Here is a 23,773-nt window from a genome sequence, read left to right as displayed (position 1 = left end):
CTTTCTATTAACTGCCCGATTCTTGGGTAGGTCGGTTTAATTCATGCAAGGAGTACAGATAAAGTCTGGTGATTTTCCTGCCATCTTCAGCATCTTGTTGTGACCCTTTATTCTCTTCAACATCAAATACTAAAAATAAAGAATGAGTGGGCTGAGCAGAGCCTGTCTGCACAGGTGCCGGAAGTCGTACTCAGACAGTTATTGTAGTCATTTTCCCTGCCCCCGTAGCTCCTGCTTTGAAAACCTAGAGTCTGACAGGATTTTCCTTTCAGTCATGAAAACCGAATAAAAAGTTTTCCCCTTAATGTCAAGCCCTTTGGGTGACTATTCTAACAGATTAAGTTGGCTTATAGCAAAGGCTGAAGTAAGGCTTGAGGGAAATACCATGTTGTGTTTAGAAGTGGATTTGATGTTATTTGTGGATCTACTCTTTAGTGTATAAATATTGAGGCAAAAGGTTATATAACTTATGATCGGCTAGTAGAAAGCACATGCTTGCCATCCCTGCAGAAGCAAATGGCTCCTTGCTTATTCTTCTAGGCCAACACATCCCCAGGCAGCCAGTACCCTGTCACAGAAACTTCTTGCTTAGCACAGTAAGACAGATGACATCTGCTGTGCCATTAGGGGAAAAAAAGTAATTATTCTTTTTGCATGGGTTGGATATTTTTTATTTTCAATTTCTTTTAATAAATGAATGGGTCTGCAATTAAAATTAGGCAGTACATCTCCTCCATGAAGTTTGCTAATACTTACCGCCCACGTTATTGTCAGCTCTCTGTTGGTTCCGCCCCCACCGCCTACATCTGAGGGAGCCACATTTGGTGCTGAAACAAGTAAATTTACAAAAAGCTATGAATGTTTTTCTTTTCTGATAATGAAGTTCTTTTTTAACATAGAAACCATGAGGTTTTCATCTACAGAGCAAAGCCAGCTGCTGCAGCAGAGGCCCCTACACCGCACTAGCAGATGTGTATACATCAGTCCTCTCATATCAACCTTGGCTCACTGTGTCTTTTGGAGATTACACCCTATAGTTTCTATACTAGAGAACTGTCCTTTATGTATTCTCCCCTAACTCCCAGGCTAGCATACTTCTATCACTGATGTACATGGAAGAACTCACACACAGATGTGCATGGAAGAGCTCACACACAGATGTGCATGGAAGAACTCACACAGATGTGCATGGGGCAGCTTACACACAGATGTGCAAGGAAGAGCTCACACAGTTGCGCATGGAAGAACTCACACACAGATGTGCATGGAAGAACTCACATACAGATGTGCAGGAAAGAGCTCACACAGATGTGCATGGAGGAACTCACACAGATATGCATGGGGGCAACTCACACATAGATGTGCATGGAAGAACTCACACACAGATGTGCATAGAAAACCTCACACAAAGCTGTGCATGGAAGAACTTACATACAGATGTGCAGGCAAGCGGTCACACAGATGTGCATGGAGGAACTCACACAGAGATGTGCATGGAAGAACTTATACACAGATGTGTGCATGAAACAGCTTACACACAGATGTACATAGAAAAACCTTACACACAGATGTACATAGAACAGCTCACATAAAGATAGACGAACTCACATAGATGTGCATGGAAGAACTCACACACAGATATACATGGACCAGCTCATGCACAGATGTGCATAGAAAACCTCACACATAAATGTGCATGGAGGAACTCACACAGCTGGCTTATACTTGACCTCATAATCACATTTTAACAATCCACCATTTGTTTCCTTTTTAAACCCCAGAAGTCAAATTTTCTCACTCTTTTAAAACCCAAATTGCTTTTGGGCTGCCCAGCCTGGTGCTTTTTTTGGTTTTGCTTTCTCCTTGAATGCCCTCCAAGGTAGGGCACTGTGTCTTGCTAAATAAATGGATTTGGCTTCCAACTCAAGATGTCTGTCCCTGAGCTTGCAGCAGCCTGGGCCAAGGCTGGCGCTCCACAAGAAACATACACTTTCCCAGACAAAGTCGTTGGCTTCATATGTGCTGTGATCCCAACTCTGTTGACACACTAATCAGATGAGGCAGATTCCTAGTACTTCCAGGAGTCCCTAAGACTGGACCTAGCCACACCTCTCTCAAAAGGTGCCTAGCAAGGTGACACACAGGGGACATCAGAGTCTAACAAAGGACTGTGACTCTAAGAAACATATTTTAAAACTTCTATGTCAGCCATACAAATTCCTTGATGAAAGACATACTTTAGCATCACAGAAACAAAACTTGCATGATCCTCCTTCTGGCCTCCAAGCTATGTGGTCCCCTTTCTTCATTAAAGGGATTAATATGAAGCCTGAGAGACAAATTTACTAATCACCTGGCACCATATGTGTACTAGAAGGTGAAACAGAACTCACAAGTGTGTTAAAGGTTAATTGTATCTCCTTAGTTATATTATATATAATATGTTTTAATATATACTATATATTATATTATATTATACATACTATAATATACATTGATTATATATATATGTATATGTGTATATATATATATATATATATATATATATATATATATATATGTATTATATATATTTACAGTCCAGGCTATTTAATCAATCATAAATTATAAACATACTTTGTCATGAAATCAATACTTTAAATTTATAATTCTGTTTGCTATGGACAAATTAACAAATACCTCTTTCTAAAATCAATAAATCACATATTGTATTGGCCTAAATGTAAATAAAGTGGTCATGGAGAAATAATGTCAAAGTAGCCTTAACTAAACTGTTAATAAAATGTGTTGAATCAAATATTCCTCTTCTTGATAGAAGTGTATTTCCCAAGTCATTTCTTTGTAATGCTTCCCATGATAACCAGTGAAAACCTTTTAAGTTATAATGGTTTAAATCAGACTATGTCTCTATTATGGCAAATATCTTCTATTTTATGATAACTAAAGTAGTTTCTAACATGCTTCAAGTAAGAATTTCAAGACTGATTTTTCTTTTCAAAAAATGTTTATTCTGCCTGTTTAACTCAGGACAAGAACACCATAGAGGTAAGGTAACTGAAGTGTGTCTCTTAATAGAATATTTTGTAGTTTTGCCTATATTGTTGACTTATTATTTTTATCTTCAGCAGGATAGAAGCAATTTTCCACACAGGGAATTTGATGCATCATGTATTTAAATTGAACCAGAGAACAGAGCAGCTGGCATTCTATATAGGGTCATCCCTGTTCAAGCAAGAAGCCTTCCAATGACTTCCTAGTCTCAGGAAAATACAGGTAGGCAAACATTAGCAGGTACTTTTCACTTTGGGCTCCAGACATTTAGCATGAAAGAAACATGGTGTTCTTTAAGTCATAAATTACCAAAATAAATTTGAACTAACACTTAAATATTATAAATTATTAATAGTAACTAAACAATATTTAATTTTAAAGTAAGGAGTTCTAAATCATTCCTTTGCCAGCATTTTGGATGCACCCTGATTTGCTTCTATTTTCAAAAGGGCCTGTGAGTTTCAGCTTATACATCCAAAATAGCTTGGAAATCAACTCAATATTATGATTATTCTTTCCAATAAAATAACCTAATGCTTTCAATTTCCTTTGTATGTTTTAGTTTTTAAATGATCTGCCAGTAAACAGCTTTTTGGACTGTATTTGACAATGTAAGAACTGGTGCATAAAAAATCAGAATATGGAAATCATATATTTTCTAAAGTTCAATTTTGATAGAAAATACTGTGACAAGTTATTTTTTGAGAACTAGTGCTTTTTCATGTATAGTCATTGTAATAATTTCACTTTGCATCAAAATTTCATTATGATTTTAAAACAAATGACTCAAAATAATTGCATGTATCAGTCTATAAAAGGAAAGAGTGAGATTTAAAATACGTTTAGTTGAATCAGAGAACAGAGCAGTCGGCATTTATGTAGGCTCATTCCTGCTCAAGCAGGAAGCCTTTCCATGAATGCCTAGTCTCAGGGAAATACATCTAGACAAACACCAGTGTTCTACTTTGAATGAATAAATTCTCTTATTTTTGAGATTCCAATGTAATTATATCATTGAACGTAATTCGGAGGTGCTAATGTTTCAATCAAATGGACTATACAGTGTTTGTAAGTCACGAGACCCTGGCCTGGTGGTAGAGCACAATGCCAAGGCTTCTGACATGGCTCCTATTTTAAATAGATGTTCTCCTATTGGAGAATAAAAAGGGATGTGGAATCCAGGACATCTCATCCAGCAGGACTACAAATTCGTTCACTATTTATAAATATGAAGAGGCTGTAGTATAACTCTGCCTCTCGCTCATTGCAATCATTGCAAAAAGTAACTCAGGTCACGTGAGGACATTTAGTTTGGCAGAAATTAAATTTTTAAACAGAAGTCATGCTGCCCAGTGAAATCTTTTTGAAGATCTCATTGCACTTATTTAAAAAAAAAAAAAGAAGAAGTGAAAGGATTAAAGAATTCAACTGTTATCTTATGTTTAGGCAAATATCATTCTAGTGCATTTGCTAAAGCTGTTTTCATGCAAAAAAATAATGACAATACTTTTTTTTTTGTTTTTTTTTGAGACATGGTTTTTCTGTATAGCTCTGGCTGTCCTGAAACTCACTCTGTAGACCAGGCTAGCCTCAAACTCAGAAATCTGCCTGCCTCTGCCTCCCAAGTGCTGGGATTAAAGGCATGCGCCACCACTGCCCGGCTAATACATTTTCATATACTACACTACTAATGTTACTGATATGTTTTTCTTCCTATTAAACACATTTTTGAAAAAGAAAGATAGAAGAAAAAACATAAAACAGAGAAAATGAAACTACAGGAGCAGAATAGCTTCCTTAGTTGTAAAACAAAGGCATTATGCTTTGCATGCCATTCTTGTTTGTGATATATTTTTCCTCCTTAAATGGAGCTGACAAAGACATACAAAAGCTGCTAGAATCAACTTGCCTTCACCTGCAGAACCATTGATATGGGGATGAGACCTATGATGATATGTAATAAAGGATGCCTTGGTTATCATTTTCTTTCTGTCAGAATATTGTTTTTTAAAAGGAGTTACAAATAGATGTTCTATTTCTTCATATGGAAGCATCTATCATACCCTTGGTTGGATTCAAAGAATGCACTCAATTGTTCTCTGAGGTCTTCCTATTAAGTAAAGGTGAAAGATGTGTCCTGAGTCACAGAGCTCCAACGCGATAATGTGATGGTTCTGGGGTTTCAACAGACCAATGGCTTGCAGCTTGGAACTAAACACGGTCTGCAGAACAGGGGTGTGCACGCGAACAATCTGAATTTGAACTCTGTATCCCATTGGCCAGATATAAGATTAACCTGCTGATCTGTAAAGTGTAGAATGATGACCAACCAGGGCGTGGTGGCACAAGCCTACAATTGTAGGACTCAGGAGGTTGAGGTAGGGGTCTCAGGGTCAAGAACAAGCTAGGCTATGTAAAAATGCGGCATTGACGGAACTATCAACAGTAACAGTGCTAATTCAGCAATGTTGCTGTGGGGATTCTGTGAAACATTCCAGCTAGAGCTAGCAGTATATCCGAGAACACACAGGGAACAGTGGCAGCGGTTCAAGCTAGTTAATGAAAGACTGTAAAGAATCCATTCTGCTGATGGATTGGTAAGTATTGCAGGGTGCTGAAATTTATTTGTTCACAAGTTAATTAAGTATGTAGGGTAGGGCACTAAGATCGAGAACCCTCTAACTATGTGCAGACTGAAGTGTTAAGCACATTACTTCTATATGTGGTATTGCATATAAACTATTTTTTATAGATTCCAATATACAATAATTAAAACCAAGATTTCCAAGATTTAAAAAAAAAAATCATCACTACTACTATAATATTTAAAAACTACTTAAGATAGACCTCACAGTAATTGCATCTAGATAGCGAGCCCCTTTAAACAATATCATCTGAGATAAAAAAAAAAAAAAAGAAAGAAATAAAAACTCCATTTGTAACAAAGTGTATAAGAAAGACAAAGGTCCTATGGATGAACACTACCAAAGACTGTCTTCCGTGAACAATATTCACTAAGAAAACTGGTATTCAGAAAAGACACTTCACACCATAGAAATTTAATTCAACTCAATGAGAAAAATTGGTCCAAACTTGAGACAGGTATGGTATAATGTTTTGGCTAAAATATTTACATAACCCAACTTAAACACTTGAGATTTCCCTGAAATTTTATTCTGAAATAAATGTTTATTTAAACAAATCAACTTTGATTTCTTGTTTGAAACGCTGTGGTCAAAACCGCCAGTCATGCTCCATTTGTTTTTCTTTGTTTCTCAAGAAGGGGTAAATCCATTTAGTCATCACACAGAAGCCACCATTGCAACATAGGTGACATCTGAGATAGCAATAGATAAACAAACCTAAGACCTGGCTATGTGGTTGCTGTCTCATAGAGTTTCCATTTGGATTACTTCTTTCTCCTAATGACTTTGTGTGTGTGTGTGTGTGTGTGTGTGTGTGTGTGTGTGTGTGTGTGTGTGTGTGTTGTAAAGAAAATATTATGTTTTGGGTCATTTGTAGGGGAATATATTAAAATAAAAAATTCTGGTGACTATACCTTCATAATTAAGAAAGAAATTCAGGCTTCAATTAGGACTCTAATCCAAGTTTACAAAGTAGATGTGTGTTCAGAGTTATGCTTGAAAAGCTGTCTTGAATAGATAGCTCAGTTAACTGGAAGATGAACCCCACACATCCAGATTTCAACATTTGATCTTATGAGTATGGACCTCAGATTAAGGCAACTATCTGAAAGTCTTTAAATGATTAATAAGCATTGGGATAGCATTTCCAAAACAAGCCAAGGATTTTAATCTAATTTTCTTCCTTTTGCCACTATTATGTTTATTTGACAAGCTGCATAAAGCTGCATAGATCTGTAAACTTTATTGATGTTAGTCCACATGACATTAACACCATATAGACCTATAGACAGTAGCTCACTAATGGCAGGCCTCATGACACTTGAACTTATAGTTCTATTTGGGAATTGGGCCAAGGAACTGGGGCAGCCAAAAATATGGGTAGGTGAAAAGGTGACATTAAGAGACCACAGCAGAATTTGAATGGTAGCCAATAATCTTTTTAAAACATTTAACTCAAATAAAACTCTGATTTTTGGCATGGAATGTCAAAATAAATGAACTCAGAGAGTCAGAAAAAAAACGTTTTTTGATAGACAGGGCATAAAAAATAGAAAAAATATCATTAGAATCAGAACAACATTTTGCTTTGGAAACATGGGGTAAAAAAAGAGTGAAATATTTCTTAAAATAGAGGCTATCTAAATGGGATTGGTATTTGCAGAAAATACCTGTTATCATAACTGGTTGATCTGTTCTTAGAACATAGCTAGGATGACACCTGGAGTTAAGAGAACATATGCCGAGTCTTCTGTGGTGATTTCGCAGTACCATAATTCCATGAACCTTAATTACCTCTTTTGTTTCCAGACTCTTCTGCTCCCTACCCTATGCCTACATGTGCCAATCACATGCGTATTCAGCTGTAAATGCCTCTGTGAGACACTGAAGTAGAGAAGCCTCCAAATCACTAAACCTTTTTAATCCTGTCTCTCTTGTTAAGATCCACAATTTACACTAAAGGCTCCAGATTCTACATACAAATGTTATTTGCATAGTCTCTGGTGTAATATGCTGAGAAAATATACTGCCTACATTAATTATATAAAAATCTATAAATTTTAAAAAATGTGTATAGCAAAACCCAACATGGATAAAATATATAGATTTTTATATGATTCACATAGTAGATGCATTAATATTTTCTTTTTGTTGTTTTTGGCTACACACACATTTCTAGATGAGCCACTGATTGCAGAGAATATTTCCAAATGCATTCTGGCACATGTTAAAGTGATAGTGTATTGTAACCTTATGGAAATTTCAGGTTCTTGCACGTACCAGCACCGTCTGTTTTGATCCTGTTTGAGGGTATGCTTGGCTCCCCAGTTCCTAAAGTATTGGTCGCCACCACTCGAAATTCATACTCCATCCATGGGATCAAATCCACTGCTTTTGCTGATTCCATGTTTCCTTCAATGATTGGGGGATCTAAATAAAATTAACATGAAGTAGAGATTAGTAGTTGACTAAACCTGGCCATTTTCACTCTCTTAGAGGGTTGGCACGTGTATTCTGGGTTGACATTAAGACAAAAATCTAGCAATGACAAATGGTGACTGGAAGATAGTAAGTGAGGGATCATTGATAACAAACTAGAAAGATTGGCATGTGTGTGTGTGTCTGTGTGTGTGTGAATACACACATGTGTGTGAAGGCATGTGGGTGCAAGGCGTACAATCTACCTGTCTAGAAAGCCTGTTTTGGGGGGCTAGAACCCTGTCTCCACCCTTGCTGCTAACCCATGGGCTACACTTTTCTAGTAAAAAGCCATTTTCTTGGAGCAGAAGCTTAGGATGATTTTCTAAGGCGAACATTGGGTGAACTAGTATGGTCCTTGGGCAGCAAATGAGTTTCTGCTCAAATTAAAAATACCACTGAATAGTTTACAGGTTTTATAAACTTGTATCATCTGGAGCTAGGCTTATATGTGCTATAATAAGTTCTCAGCCTTCAGCCTACTCATGACAGATAGTAAATTATCCTTAAGATAGGATCTTAGCTTGCCTATTTAAGTGAGATATGATAAAAGGGTACAACCCAGAGAGGTCCATATCTTAGTTTAAGTTTGTTTCAAACATTTCTACATGTTTTTAATGATTAGCCTACACACAAGTGCATGTACATACTTGCATAGTAGTTGGAGAATTTGATTCTTTAGGCTTGCCTGTGACTCGTATGCAAATCATAAACACACAGTCTTTGAGGAGGTGCTGTCTAGTGTCTGCTTTCGCCTTGGCTGTCTTACTTGTCTTAGGCCTGGCTCAGGCTTCATCTTGCCTATGTCTTTCCCTTTTAAACACGACTTTTGTCATTGTCCCATTGTCTTGTCATAGCTTTGTTGAAAAGACTGAACATATGTGTTTGCCTTTCTGATTTAAAAGTTTAAAATGTTGGCTTCCTCATCTCTGCTTTTATGCTATCTCTTTATATACTATCTCCACTAGCATCCCCTTGCATAGAGTCTGCACATATGCTTCAATTCCCATTACATAAGGGCTTTCACTTTAGCTAAGGAAAAGATGGTAAGTAAAGGCATGGATCCATACAAAATCTTCATCAAGTAAAGGGGAAACAGAGCTTGCTGTTTTGACTCTGAGCAGGATGGCGCCTCTTTATTTGCCAGTCTTTTCTTTGACTATAACCATGGTATTGACAAGATAGCCAAGAATATGTCTATGTCTAATCCAGAATCTGTGTCCTATTTAATGTGGAGAAAGGATCTTGGCAGAAAAATTTTAAAAGAGGCTGAAATTAAGTTGGAGAATTTTTTTAATAAGACAATTAGCTGTTATTTGTGGGACCCAAAGATCAATGAGAAATTCTTTGTAAGAGGCATAGAGGAGAAACCTCAGAGAGAGAAGGAGGCAATGTGACCACGGGGACAGAGAGTGAGTGAAGGAATATGGTCACAGGCAATGAACACGGGGGACATTTCCTGTTTCGACAAGAAACTGGAAGAGGGCTGGGAAGGTAGCTCAGTTGACAAAGTCCTTGCTGGATTTGCATGTGGACCTGAATTCAGTCTCCAGCACCCACATAAAAAGAGACTGTGTATGCAGCTCAAGAGATGGCTCAGCAGTTATAAGCACTTTCTGCTCTTGTAAGTCGTCTGGGTTTGGTTCACAACATCCACATGATGGTTCACAACCATTTTAAAGTACAGTCCTAGGAGACATGGAGGAGACACGGTACTCTGTTTCTGACCTCCATGGCAGCAAGCATACATGTGGTATACTTACTTACGTACATGTAGGCAAAACATTCATATATGTAAAAATGAAACCTAAAACCAGAGTAAGAAACAAGAGGTGGGCATATTGGAGCATGCTTATAATTGTAGCACTTGAGAAGCAGCTTGGAGGATCCCTGGGGATTGCTGGCCAGGTAACCAGGACTAGTTCACCAACCTCAGGTCGGTGAAGGACTCTGAGTCAAAAAACAATGTAGACCGCTCATAAGGAACACCATTCAAAATTGACCTCAGCCTTTTGAATTACAGTGTAAAATTTGCCATTTGAATTACTAATAAATATATTTATAACCTATAAAACAATGTCTTACTGCATATATACTTGTTGTAAAATGTAAAAGAATACTAATTGCATTCTAAAACATACTCTTACACCTATACACCGACTGAGAAGCATTGCTCTCACCATGAATCAAAGACGTGTCCCTTTGCAGAAAATGGAGACTATTACAAGAAAAGCACAGTTGGTCATAATTCAGAGGGCTATTGATCATAGAGAGCTGAGCTCCTTTAATACATCTATAATGCAAGCCCTGTACCTTAAGCTCAGGGAATATGGAAGAAGAAGGTATGGAGATATTTTGAAGAGCCAGAGGACCAGTCTGCTGCCTGTGAATTTCTGTCTCCTCTAAATGACTGGGAAACTTCACCCATGTTACCTGAGCATAGCTGCCTAAAGAAGACCTGAACAATGACAATACCAATAGACGTGCTAATACGGAAAGGCAAAGTCTCATGGGTCCCACCCCTAGACAAAGAGCTACAAGTAACTCATGATTGCTGGGAATGGAAGAATTAGCTTCAACCGTGGAGAGCCTCCTAACTGGTTATCCAACACAAATGCTCAGCCATGAAATCATGTGCATAAAGCAACACTAAACAAACTCAGCAGTTTATATTCATATGTGTGTATGTAACAATACTAATAAAAGTAAAAGAGACCATTGATCTGAGCAAATGAGGCGGTCATGAGAGGGATTGAGAGGAAGGACACAGGAAGACTTAGAGAGAAAAATATAATTAGAAGAAAAAATTGCATGGAAACATGAACAGATCAAATAGACATATGAACTCACCTGTCTTTGCATCTTTCCAGTCATCTGAGAGAATCGTCTTAGTCTGGATAGTGTATTTTGAGATAGGGCTATGATTGTCCGAACCACGGCTCCAAGTCAGTGCCACAGAGGTAGCTCTGATGTCTTCTATTCTCAGGCCTCCTGGAGGGCCTGGGGGGCCTGGGGTGAAAGTGTGAGTAATTAATCAGTGAGTGTCAGTCGGTGAATTAAACACACACAAGAATACGCTGATTCCTAACTATGTAGTCTGTGGAGGTGCTCTTCTCTCAAAGGGAGGTAATAAGAAGTGATGGCACAGCCCGTGTTTGTTCTCACTTAATTATTTCACTTGCCTACTTATAAGAAAGGCAATAAATGCTGCCTTTAAAAATAGCAGTGGGCCAGCAAGATGGCTCAGCCAAAAAGGCATTTGCCATCAAGCCTGATGACCTGAGTTCAATATCCAGGGCCCATGTGACTAAAAGAGAGAACTGACAAAAGTTGTAACCTTCAGATGCATGCTTGTGTTCCCATATAATTAAACAAACAAACAAATAAATAAACAAGCAAATAAATAAATAAACCAGTAAATAAATAAACAAGCAAATAAATAATTAAAAAATATATAAATAAAAAAACCAGCACCTTACTCATGATATAGGTGAAATTATTTGACATACAAAAAAATGCACATTTCTTCAGCAAGACCAAGGCATATTATAGTGTGTTGACCTTTAATGAATACATGCTGGATGCATGAAGGACACATTCAATTCAAACAAGACAATATTTGGTCCAGTGTTTCATTCTGTTTCTCAAGATGGACTAAATACCCCTTTACAAACATATGGTTAATGCTGTAACATTGACCATAATGATCGTGTGTGCAATCTACTGTACTTGGATTTCTGAGGATTATTTTATGTACTGTTTTAGGTGGTATACACCATGTTAGTTGTGGCAATAAAAAGAAATCACATTAAGAGAAAGAGAGAGAGAGATATCTTTCCTTATATGAAATATGGAAGTTAACTCTATGTTTACATGCTCAGAATATACATATTAGAGGTTGACAAGACTTGGGACTCAAGACCTGTGGCTGCAGAACATGAACAGGATTCCACAGGTGCAACATTCCACAAAAGCCATGTGACCTATTTACGCTCCAAAGTGATGAGGTCATGATGAAATGGATACATTTCCACGTCTCTGACTTGAAAACATTGAAATGGACCAGTGCCACAGTAAGTAAAAGAAAAGCTGACAAATATCAGCAAATGCGATTCAAGATTCTTCTATTTCAGGTCATGAGTTTTTTCTTCTTAAAAATGAAGCCCAGGGAGGTATTTTAAGTTATAAAATAGCCGCCATTACTTGCTGTTAAATTTTAGTTAGGAGACATCTAACTCAAATTTTCAGAAAATGCCTTCACATAACTCTCTCTGTACCACAAAGGTGTCTTTAACTGAATTGTGCCTATCAGATACAGCAATCAGCTCTTTGGCTAAATCACATTATTTTTTAAAAGAAAAAACATAGTGTCATCTGCTAAAGTACACTTCCATCTTTATCTTTTGGCTAATACCTTCCTTCTGTTCTATCAAGTGAGCATGGAGCCTTGGTGGCTTTCCCTGCATCTGGGATTTGATTTCACAGAGAATAAGCGGCATCTCATAGCTTTGCCAATCTCAAGGGAGAAAGTATTTTTGTGTCAATAAACACAAGACACACCGTGTTGCTGGCAGTAAATTTTATTCCTTAGAATGATACACATACATACAATGAAGGTGGACAATGTCTTAAAGTTCTTCATCTACCAGTGTGCTTTCATTAAATAGTAAGCAATCAAATACAGATATGTACAGAATATAGAGCCCTTTTGCTATCCAAAGAGAACATACACATTTTCTTATGTGTAAAAATCAGACCTAAGCAATGTACAGCTTGTTAATCAGAAGCTCACAGGGTCATCTCAAGTCAGGTACTGAGCACAGTGTTTCAGAGAATTAACTTAGAAAAGAAAGGTGAAGGGGGGAGAGGAATGATTTCTAAAAGGAAGACAGGCTACTTGATGCATTCCATCTTGGCTGAGCATTAGGGTAGAGCAATGTTACGTGGAATTTAAGATGAAACTCTCAAGGTTAGCTTTTACCTGCTCAGGGGCACCTCATTTTCCCTACTGCTTTTCTCTGAAATTCTTGCAGTTTCAGGTGAGCAACACTGTACACAAATAGGATGAAGTTGCGTGCATGGTTCATTTGCTAAGAACACTGTAGGCATGGACATTTCATTGAGCTGTTCAGTGACTGAAAGACAACATTATTGAGCAAATATACAACTGCTGCTTGTCATGTTGCTCTCTCATGCACACCTGGCTTGTGGGGTTTGTCCATTGTTGACCATATGAAAGAATTGATCACAGTGGATACCTAGATGATAGTCATCAATAATGTGCTCTTCACATACTTCATAACCTTGAGATATGATTTAATAGCAGGAGGTGCAACCGAGAAAGCACATGGAAGGAGTGGCCAGCACCCGAAACTCTTATGTGACACTATTCCCTTGTAATACTTTCTCTAATATAAAATGGAATTTCCTGTCTCATAATCTCTTATTCTTCAGGTTGAGAGCCTCAGTCTGTAATGGCTGTACCATCTCTCCAGCTCTGTTACCTAGTTATTTCTTAGATTTGTCTCTTAGATAAAGTTTCATCTGGGGGGGGGGGATTATATTAAAAAGTTGAAACTTGCCAGTTAAAAGTAGGCATGCCTTTAAAATTCACACCCTAATTTAACTTAGGGTTTATAAATCACGGAGCTGTTTGCTCCTATGCAAGATAGGGGTAATGTGAGTTCATCGTTAGATTGTCATGTTGTGAGTGCAATAACAACTCCAAAGAATTCTGTTCCAGGCAGGCATAGTCCTCAGAACCTTAGAAAACATCTCCTGTCATTATCCTTGAAAGGGCTTTCCAGGAGTCAAAGCTCCTGGAAGCAGCAATTACTCTAACAAGAGATGCTCAATTATCATCTTAAAGCAGTAGGGGCCCCAGCAAAGAAAGTGTTTTCTTTGGCAGTTGATGGAAGTTAAGGGGAAGCTAGTGTCTCCCATGGTCCCATGGAATTCGTGATGGACTGAGCTGACCCCAGGCCGGCCAGGCCAGCTGCATTTTTCACAGGAGGGTTTGAGACAGTAGATGCTGATGTTACTTGGTTAGTTTTTAGTCCAGAATGACAGTGCTGTGGTAGAGCATGAGACAAAGAAGCACAAAATACACAGGGAAAGAGCTGATCACTTTCCTGACTCTCTTGTCAATAAATGCTGGGGAGGCTGGGAGGTGGGGTGGGCAGTTACACACTGCACATAACTGTCACCTTAAGGTCCCTCTCCTTTCTTTTCTTCCCCTTCTTTCTATTCTCTCATCGCTGTATGCTCTCAATAATTCCTTATGGGAAGAACTGACACCAGGAATAATACAAGCAAATGGGCTATCATACATTTTAAATATGTTATCATATATTTAGCACTTTGCAAAGGCCTCCTCATCCCGAAGATACTGATTCCTCTGCAAATTTTCATCTCAAAGTTATGTTATCTTGAAACATAAAAATCCATCCTCTGGAAGGCGCCTCGGAATTTGAATGATTTTATTCTTCAGTTTGTTTCTTTCTCTTACTTATTAAGGATATAGGGTGGCTTTTCCCCCAGGCTCTTGGGCAAGCCTAGAAGAGGGGATAGTAATATTTTAAGAGCCAGAAGTCTGGGAAGACCAGGGCAAAAGAGTTGTAGGATGTGCTCATGAACTCCCAACAGCCTCAGTTCTTGCACAAAACCAGCACAGGGTCAAACCAGTCTATATTTCATCACTGAGGTGGGGGGGGGGCTCATGATTTCCACCCTTGGCTGGGAAGCTATTGAAATGTGATTGTTCCTGGGGGTGGAAGAGAGTCAGTTTTCTTTAAAGTTGTAGCACCGGCAGGTCAGTCATGCTCCACTGGGCGGCCCGACACCCATGTATATGGGCTGTACAAATTAAAAGAGGACCTGATGTAGGGAGGGGGAGTTGGAAGGGAGAATCTTATAGGAGTTAGGGGGAAGAATGGGGAGGAATATGAAAAAAGTACATAGTAGGCATTTGAGAAATTCTCAAAGAATTAAGACAAATTATTATATTAGAGGAAAAGGCTTTAAGGTAGGTGATGAACTGATATGTGCACACACACACACACACACACACACACACATCAATGACCAGCTCTATATAGTGATATCAAGTTATTAGTCAAGTTATTCATTTTTCTTACCACCATTAAAGTCTTTGGGAGATGAAACAGGGGGACAAGAGTCAAAGGAGGAAAAAACAAAGGAAGGAAGGAAAACACAAAGAGATTAAGGACAGATTAAAGTTGATAAAAGCAGGTTTCTGTGCCATCCCTCCCTCTTCAACTACCTTATAACCCTGTCTGAGCTTTTTGCACTGCATTTTTTTTAAAGTTCATATGTTACATCCTGCCAGATGATACCAGGATAGCATGGTGATGAGGCCCCTGCTTGTAGTACCAGAAAAATGCCTGCTAGTGCCAGACAATGTGTTAGGACAATGACTCCCTTGTAATGTGCTACACAATCAAATCAGTGTGGTATGCTACTGTTTCGGTTTGGGCAATAGCAAGATGGCCATAAGTAGCAAACATTCTTTGACATTGATTGAAAAATGAACTTACATTTAGAGATTAGACTGAGGCAAGGGGAATTTAATGGAGCTAAGAAACCTTTCTTGCTTAAGTATGAACCTGCACTCTTTCCTATCACTTGGTTGTTTTCTGAATTTTCATTCTTTATTTTCTTATCTGGTCTTGGAGGTTTCACCTCAGATATAGATCATATTTAAAATACCCACAGAGTTGACTCACATGTGTTTCCATGGTGATGTTTACAGACACTCAAAAACCTCAAAATAATCTTAAATATTTATTAAACTAGAAATTGATGCCTGTGGTCCTTTTTTTTGCCAACCACAACTAGAAAATATAAAGGGTGCACATAAGTCAGAGACCCTTGTGCTTTGAAAACTATTTACAAAGTGACTATCCATGTATAATTATCTGAGAGTAATATACACATCCCTGAAATGGCTCCTAAGAGTTTTTCCAACCACAGATGCTGGGGTCACCAAATGAAAGGTCTAAATAATATGTCATTGCTAAACATAAAACAGTCTAAGAAGGGCAACGTTACTTCTTGAGAAAGATAAGAATTTCAACTATGTATTTCTCCAATAAAGAAAGCAGAAGGAATTTAAGCAGCCCCAGGAAGAACTGCACATTCAGGGTCAATTCTCACTTCAGTCCTATCTTAATACAAGCCCCAACTTTTCTTCTGAAGGAGAAGGCCACAGGGGATGGAGGCAGGAATCAATACAAGTTAATGTGGAAGCATGCTCTTGAAGAAGTCTGCCATCTTCCTGTGTAACTTGCTACACTGTCCAAGTTCACTTTTCAAACCCAGACTTTGCCCCTAGACTCTTGAAGGTCCTGGTCTCTGGCTGATTCCAACTGTTTTTCAAGTGTCCTTCCAAAGTATGAATAGCAGTGTGGTAAGCAAGTCACTGGTAGCACAGCCTCACCCAGCTTGCTTTCCAATGAAAATGTCTGGTGAATCAGACAGCAATATCTTTTTTTTTTTTTTTAAACCTGCTTTAGTAAATTAAACAGTCCACGTACCAGCAACATGCCTGTCTTGCATGACACCAGTTCTTCTTAGCTTTTGCAGGTAAAGAGCTAATCTCAAAGAAAAATAGGACAGGAAACATAGAGCTCTCACTGGGCTACTTTAAGATGTCCTAGGTTAGTTGGCTAGGCATTGCTTTCAGGTGTTAGTGAAGCTATGCCAGGATTGTAAAGCCCATCAGTTCAAAGCATATTAACAAGTCTTGAACAACCTCTAAGAACTAGGATGGTGAATGGAATTGCAGAAGCTACAAGGTTGAGTTAAATTAGTCAAATCTAGTATCCCATGATTTTTTGGGGGGAAGAGCTTTCACATAAAAGGTGAGGGTCTCGATCACCAGGTTGGAGGCAGGCTGGCACAGACGGGGAAAAAGGGGTCCACCATGTTTTTCTCTCCATATTTTCTCTTTTTACCTGCAAGAGGAAAGATTAATGCTGAAGGGAGTGTCCAGAGGCCCAATTGTGGGCAGGAAATCAGTTGCTTTGGGAAAGGCCAATTTTCCTTGACAGGTGAAATCAAGACTAAAGAGCTACCTGTGTACAAAAGATGTTTGCTCAAAGGAGAGAAACTGACGCAGCTGGAATTGGCCCAGTGACCCTCTGTTCCTCTAAAGCACTAATTGAAATTCTCAAGCACAAGAGAACTCCTTGAACCAAGCCAGAACTTACACCCAAACCCAAAAGAAAGGTGACAGAAGGAAAGGGGCAGGGACTGAGAAAAGAAAGTGGGAGCTCCTAGATTCCAAATTTCATTCTGTCCAAGTCTACTTACTAACAGTTGTGTGCTGAAGGCTTATAACTACAAAAGAGATGATGATGATAAATTTTAGATTTAACTTATAAGAAGTATTCATAAAAACATGTATGAGTATTCCCTTTTGTATATTTAGCACTCAATGCTCACTGACTGGCAGCCTGAGGACTTAACGTTCTCAATGGGAGGAGTGGACACCTAATGACTGTTTGCTGCTGCTGAAGCTTGCCCATCACCTAATGCCAATTTTTAAAATAATTGTATATGTCTATCTATGTAGTATTATATTTAATGTAGAATTATAATTCTACATAAGGTTTGGGCAGTTGGTACTATTGCAGAATCGCTTCTCTGTGGTTTGAAGTGAGAAGTGTGGATAAAGAGTCCTGAAGTCAGTCACATAGGGTGTGTCCTCCACACTGAGATGCCTTTGTATCCTTGTGGGTTGTTTAAATCCAGGGCATCAGAGGAACCTAACTATTCCCATCAAAAACAGTCACTGAACCTGGAGAAATTCTTGAAAGGTAGATAAAGCTTTCTTCTCTTGAGTCTCTAGGAATGCTGGGAGCTGATGCTCTTCAAGGTCATGAAACCTAAACTCTCATATCCACAGAGGACACTTATCTAGGGAATTCAGAAGATGTAGGTACCCTTTATTTTTTTGTTATACTCAATCTGTAAAATTCTACATATTTATGGGCTACACTATGCCATGTATATATATTATATGGTACTCACAAGAAGGTAAGTGTGTGCACCTCTACACATGCTTGCCACTTCTTTATAGAGGAAACACTTGAAATCTTTCTAACTTTCAAAAGACACATAGCACATAATTTGTTGCTGTATTTTTGCTCTCAAAATTATAATAACACAACAAACAGCTGTGTTTCCAGAAGTACCATTCTTCTGTCTGACTTTAACAGGACATCTGTTGTTCCCCCCCCCCCCATCCCTTCCAATTCCATACACCTTATCCTCTGGGAAGACTGTGCCTGGTGCATTTCTTCTAACACTTCTACCATGTTCTCGCAATGAATGTATACTTTTTTTAAAAAAAAAAAATACTACTTTTAAAGCCATGTAGATTTTATAAAAATCTAGTTGAATTTAAAGTTTTTCTGCAAGGCTGTCCAAAGACTGCTCCACTTAGGGATCCACTCCATCTGTGGATACCAAACCCAGACACTATTGCTGATGTCAAGAAGGGCTTGCTGACAGGAGCCTGGTATAGCTGTCCCCTAAGAGCTCTGCTAGAGCCAGACCAATACAGATGCAGATGCACACAGCCAAACATCAGACTCAGCAAGAGGACCCCAATGGAGAAGTTATGGCAAGGACTGAAGGATTTGCAACCCCATAGGAAGAACAACAATATTAACCAACCAGACCCACCAGAGCTCCTAGGGACTAAACCACCAACCAAAGAGTACACATGGAGGGACCCATGGCTCTAAGCTGCATATGTAGCAGAGGGTGGCCTTATCTGGCATCAATGGGAGGAGAGGCCCTTGGTCCTGTGGAGGCTCAATGCCCCAGTGTAGGGGGATGCTAGGGCACTGAGGCAGGAGTGGGTGGGCAGGTAGGGGAACATCCTCATAGAGGCAGGGGAGGGGGAGGAAATAAGGGGTTTATGGAGGCAAAATTGGAAGGGGGATAACATTTGAAATGTAAATAAATAAGATAACCAATAAAAAGGAAAATAAAAAACGATGACAACTGGAAAAAATATAAAGTTTTCCTGCAATATGGTTAGTCTCCTGTGAATTTCAATGACATTTAGAGTGATAGGATGGTGCTCCCAAAACAGTAGCATGGTGCTCCATGGTTACTCTCCTGTGTGAATTCCAATGCCCTTTGAAACACTAGGATGGTTCTCCATGGTTACTCTCCTGTGTGAATTCCAATGCCCTTTGAAACACTAGGATGGTGCTCCAGGAGTGACTTGAGAACTGTTCACAAATGTTCACTCCTATCTTTAGGTTGTCCTGGGCCACAGGGTGACTACTACTGACAGAGAGCACTAAGCAGTTAGTACCTGAGGTGATTTATTTCTTGGGAAAAGGGAACTTGGGATTTATGCTCAAATCTGCAATTACCTGTGAGAATATAATGTACAGAAAACCTCATAATGAACAAACACAGAGACAGGGAAGAATCTGACAACTATGTCTTAGTGTTCTGTTCTAACAGGAAGTCTCAACCAAAGGTAAACTTGACATTGATGGGACCCATGAGTCTCTTTGAGAGAGAATGGAGGGTGTCATCTGTGAAAAGCATGATTTGTAGACACCAAGAGAACTTCAAGAATCAGTTGTCAAGCTTGTTAACAAGCTTTCTTTTCCTCAGAGCATATTCACTTAATCCCAGTAATAGTTATAACGGTTCCAGGATCTAAGGCATTAAACCTGCCACTTTAGCTCTGGTAATCACTGGTAAGCAAGTAAAACTCACTGTCCAAGTTTCCGCCCTGTCTTTGTGTAGCTAGGAAGCAATGGGAGATTAACTTATTTTCCAAGGGGCAGGGGCGATAGAAGGGTAGGGTGCTGGTGTCAGTTGGAAGCCAGCACACAGATGCTATCCTCAGGACAGAAAGGTGTTTGCTTTTGGGAGTGGCTAAGACTCCAACTAAGACTCCACAAGAGAAAATGTGTCTGCTTGAAAGGGATTTTACATCACCAAATAATCCGTGGATAATTTTCAATAAAGCTGACTCTTTTGTTCAAGAAAATGAATGGAAGAGAGGTGATGTTAATGAAATTATCATTTTAAATAACCCAATACAATATTATTTATCTCAGCTTGATATAATTAATAACTCATAGCACTTGAGAGAATGCTTTGATTATGTTTATATAAAGAATGTATCCTAACATTGATAGAGATTAACACTTCAAAAGTCCTCTGTCTAGCTTTTCATTTGGAAAAAGTTAACTATAAAGGAAAGAAAGGTGAATTCAGTAGTTGAATTTGGAACATCAACATCCACCATGTTCTGTTATAATGTGATAGTTGAGAAATTTTTAAAAACTTCTTTTGCCAATACAATAAGATTAATATTCCCAGAAATACCCATCACAAAATGGGAAATTTTATATGAAAGCCTTGTAGATTTATTTGTGCATTGTAATTTAAAACATTTTAAATGATTCTGTGTATGTCTGTGTGTGTGTGTGTGTGTGTGTGTGTGTGTGTGTGTGTGTGTTCAATGTGTGTGTATGTGGACTAAAGAAGAACTTCTTACTGTTGTTGTGGTTATGGTCTATCATTGGTTGGCCTGGAACTCTCAAACTAAGGCATGTGGACTGACCAGTGAACCCCAGGGATTCACCTCTGAGGGTTCACAGCATTGAGATAACAAAACATAATTCACCAACCTTGGATTTTTAAAATGCAGGGTTTTGAGATTGAACTGAGATTCTTAAATACCATATCAACTGAGCTTTCTCCCTCTTGCACTATAAATGCTATGTTTAATGAAGATTTTAAAATTACATGTATGTTGCATGCCTGTGAATGGTTTTCTGTGTGATGCTGTCTGAAGAGGACAGATATGTCAGACCTCCTGGAACAGGAGTTCTAAGATGTTAAGACCCAATTAACATGGATCCTGGGATCAAACTCAGGTCTGCATGAAGAGTATGGCCTCTACCTGCTGACACATCTTTCTAGCCTCCTGACTTTAAACTGTGTGAATTAAGCGTTACAAGCAATACAAAACAAAACAAAAATTACAGGAAAACACAGTTCACCAAAAGTGGACCAGTTTTTCAAAGACAGAAATGCAAGGTAAGCCATGTCCATTCAACTTACACTAAGAAATACAATTTCATATCATTGATGCACTGAAAATAACAGTAGTACTTAGAAACATTATCTTTGCTTGAGTTTTTGAAAATGTGTAAAATAGAACTGTAGGCTCTACTTTTATATAAGCAGGCATTTCTCCATCCCATAGTAATTCTGACCAGATTCACACTCATTTCAAAGTTTAGTGTTAGGAGGAACTGCTGTGGGGAGGAGCTGGTCTTAGTACCACTTCCCTGCCCTGAATTGGTTGATTCTCTGAAGAAAGGGAAATGCTTAATTCCTGGGCCAGCTTCACTATTAATAACTAGTGTAGCTGCGGTTTAGTGTGGAGCTGGGTCAAAATGCTTCAGAATGGCGCCTAGCTGGTCTTCCTTCCAGCCAGTGTGGGCAGCAAGGACCATTTTGCTGTCTCAGTCCTGCAAGACTAGTGAGACAGAACCTTCATTCTGTCTCTGTGGCAAGACTTCCTTGGCCAAAGCAAGTGGAAACCGTAGGCTGCCGTCCAAGTATCCGAGGTGAATGTGTATTTTTCTGCCCCAAATACTCGCCAAGCTACCTCCTTGGTTTCACTCTGGCTATCTAGACACTGACCCTGTTGCCTCTGCATGTTTATCTCTTGTCTAGTACCCATTCTCTCTCTCTCTCTCTCTCTCTCTCTCTCTCTCTCTCTCTCTCTCTCTCTCTCTCTCTCTATCCCCTCCCCTCTCTTTCTCTGCCTGCATGTGCATACATGAGTATGAAATTGCATTTATACCTGCACTCCTCATTGGACATATGTGTTACATGAAAATCCTGTGCCCATTCTTCATAACTTTCTGATGATTTAAACTGATTTAGAAGTTCCTTTGAATTAATTTTAGCCTGCAATGCCTTAATAATAATTTTAGTATAAATCTATACTTGCCTATTTAATAATAATGATAAATCAGTTGTGACTCAATCTATAATACAATTGAATATTTATGCCAAAGACCACAGCCATTTGATCTTTGATTTAGCTCAAAGAATTCCACAAACTTTAAAAGATTTTGAGCACCGTCGCCTTCATTGATATACAAGGTTGATAATTTTTCCATTTAAAATCCCAAATAACACAAAAATTGGTGACTTATTGCTAATGAGTGTTAATCATCATGTTTTATTTTGGTGGCCAAGTTGACAAGACCTAGAATGACAAAACTTCTAGGATTGTCTGAGAGGCTTTATCTAGATTAGGCGATTGAGGTGAGAAGGTCCACCTTAACTGAAGGCAGCACCATCCCATGGTTCTATAAGGAGCTGGGCACCAGCATTCATTACTCTTGTCTTCCTGGCTGTGGACACACGGTGACACTGCATGGCCTCATGCTCCTGCCACTGTGCCTTCTATGCTTGATGATATGGTGGTCCCACCATGATAGACTACCCTGGAACTGTGAACCAAAATACCTACACCCTTTCAATGTTGCTTTTATTAGGTATTTTTGTTGCAGTAAGGGGAAAAGAAACTAATAACAAATAAGACTGGATTTACTGATCCCCTCAATGCTTTCAAGCTATCCACAGGGATGGCTCACAAACCCCATTCACTCACTTAATGAAGCAACCTGAAATGCCCCACAGGTTTCTAGCTTAGTTTCTTCAGGGCCTTGTCACCAAGTTCTGATGCTATTGGAGGTGGTAAATGGGACCCTTTGGAAGCAGAGCCTAGCGTAAGGTAGTTAAGTTATAGGGACAGACCTTGAGAGGCGTGGGGGCCTCAGCCCAGTGTCTCTTTGCTCCTACTTGCCATGACGTGTGCAGGATCCTTCATGTTCCCTGGGGTGGTATTCTGCTTTGCAGCAGGTAGGACAATAAACCCAACTGATCCTAGACTGAAATATGTGAGATCGGGAACAGGAATAGGTTCTCCTGCTTCTAAGTTGTTTCTGTTATGATGACAGGCATCTAATGTAGTATAACTATAACAGTGTGTACAAAGATATCTACTATAGCATTCATTGTATGGATATACTACTCCTGAACAGAGGCTGCTCCTACTGAAATCAGCTAGCTCCACCTCCCTGTTCTGCCATATGCAATAACTCTACCTGTCTGTGCAACTTTATGTAACTGAGATGTTGAGCTTCCAACCTGCTATAGCTTTTTCATTGTAGACCCCAGACCACCCAGTTCAGCTCCTTTCTCTACAAGCATTTGTCCTTTCTTCATTTCTCTCTCTGCTCCTTAATCAGGGTTCCTGGACCCAAGCTGTGTAAGGATACACCCCACACCTCTGCTTTAGGGTTGATTCACAAGTTGTTTCTCTCACTGACACTGTATTGTTTCTAATTCGTGTCAACATCTTTTTCATAACAACTTTCAGTGAGATATTCTAGAAACAATTTTAGTGTTATTATACCAGGAACACTATGATTTTCTAGAATCATCTTGACATTTATATTTGTGTTCCAGCTGAGAGATTCACTCATCTTTCTCTTTCATTTGTTTTTCTT

The 23,773-nt window shown here is 38.9% G+C and overlaps 1 protein-coding gene across 4 annotated transcripts in view; it reads right to left on the bottom strand.

Moving 5' to 3' along the window:
• Positions 1–23,773, bottom strand: part of Cntn1 (contactin 1) — a 285,977-nt gene that overhangs the window by 38,679 nt on the left and 223,525 nt on the right. For 2 of the 4 annotated variants that reach the window (XM_034516364.2, XM_034516363.2), the window contains exons 16-18: positions 11,025–11,183; positions 7,977–8,126; positions 757–827 (exon numbers count right to left, since the gene is read on the bottom strand). In XM_034516364.2, coding sequence (XP_034372255.1) covers positions 757–827; positions 7,977–8,126; positions 11,025–11,183 — 380 coding nt within the window. Of the gene's footprint in view, positions 1–756; positions 828–7,976; positions 8,127–11,024; positions 11,184–12,740; positions 17,150–23,773 lie in introns of those variants that run through there. The other 2 variants (XM_076911932.1, XM_076911931.1) reach the window with 1 other exon arrangement.

This window comes from Arvicanthis niloticus, chromosome 13 (genome assembly GCF_011762505.2).
Source record: "Arvicanthis niloticus isolate mArvNil1 chromosome 13, mArvNil1.pat.X, whole genome shotgun sequence".
Classification (NCBI taxonomy): domain Eukaryota; kingdom Metazoa; phylum Chordata; class Mammalia; order Rodentia; family Muridae; genus Arvicanthis; species Arvicanthis niloticus.
This window is presented reverse-complemented; position numbering and strand designations above follow the sequence as displayed.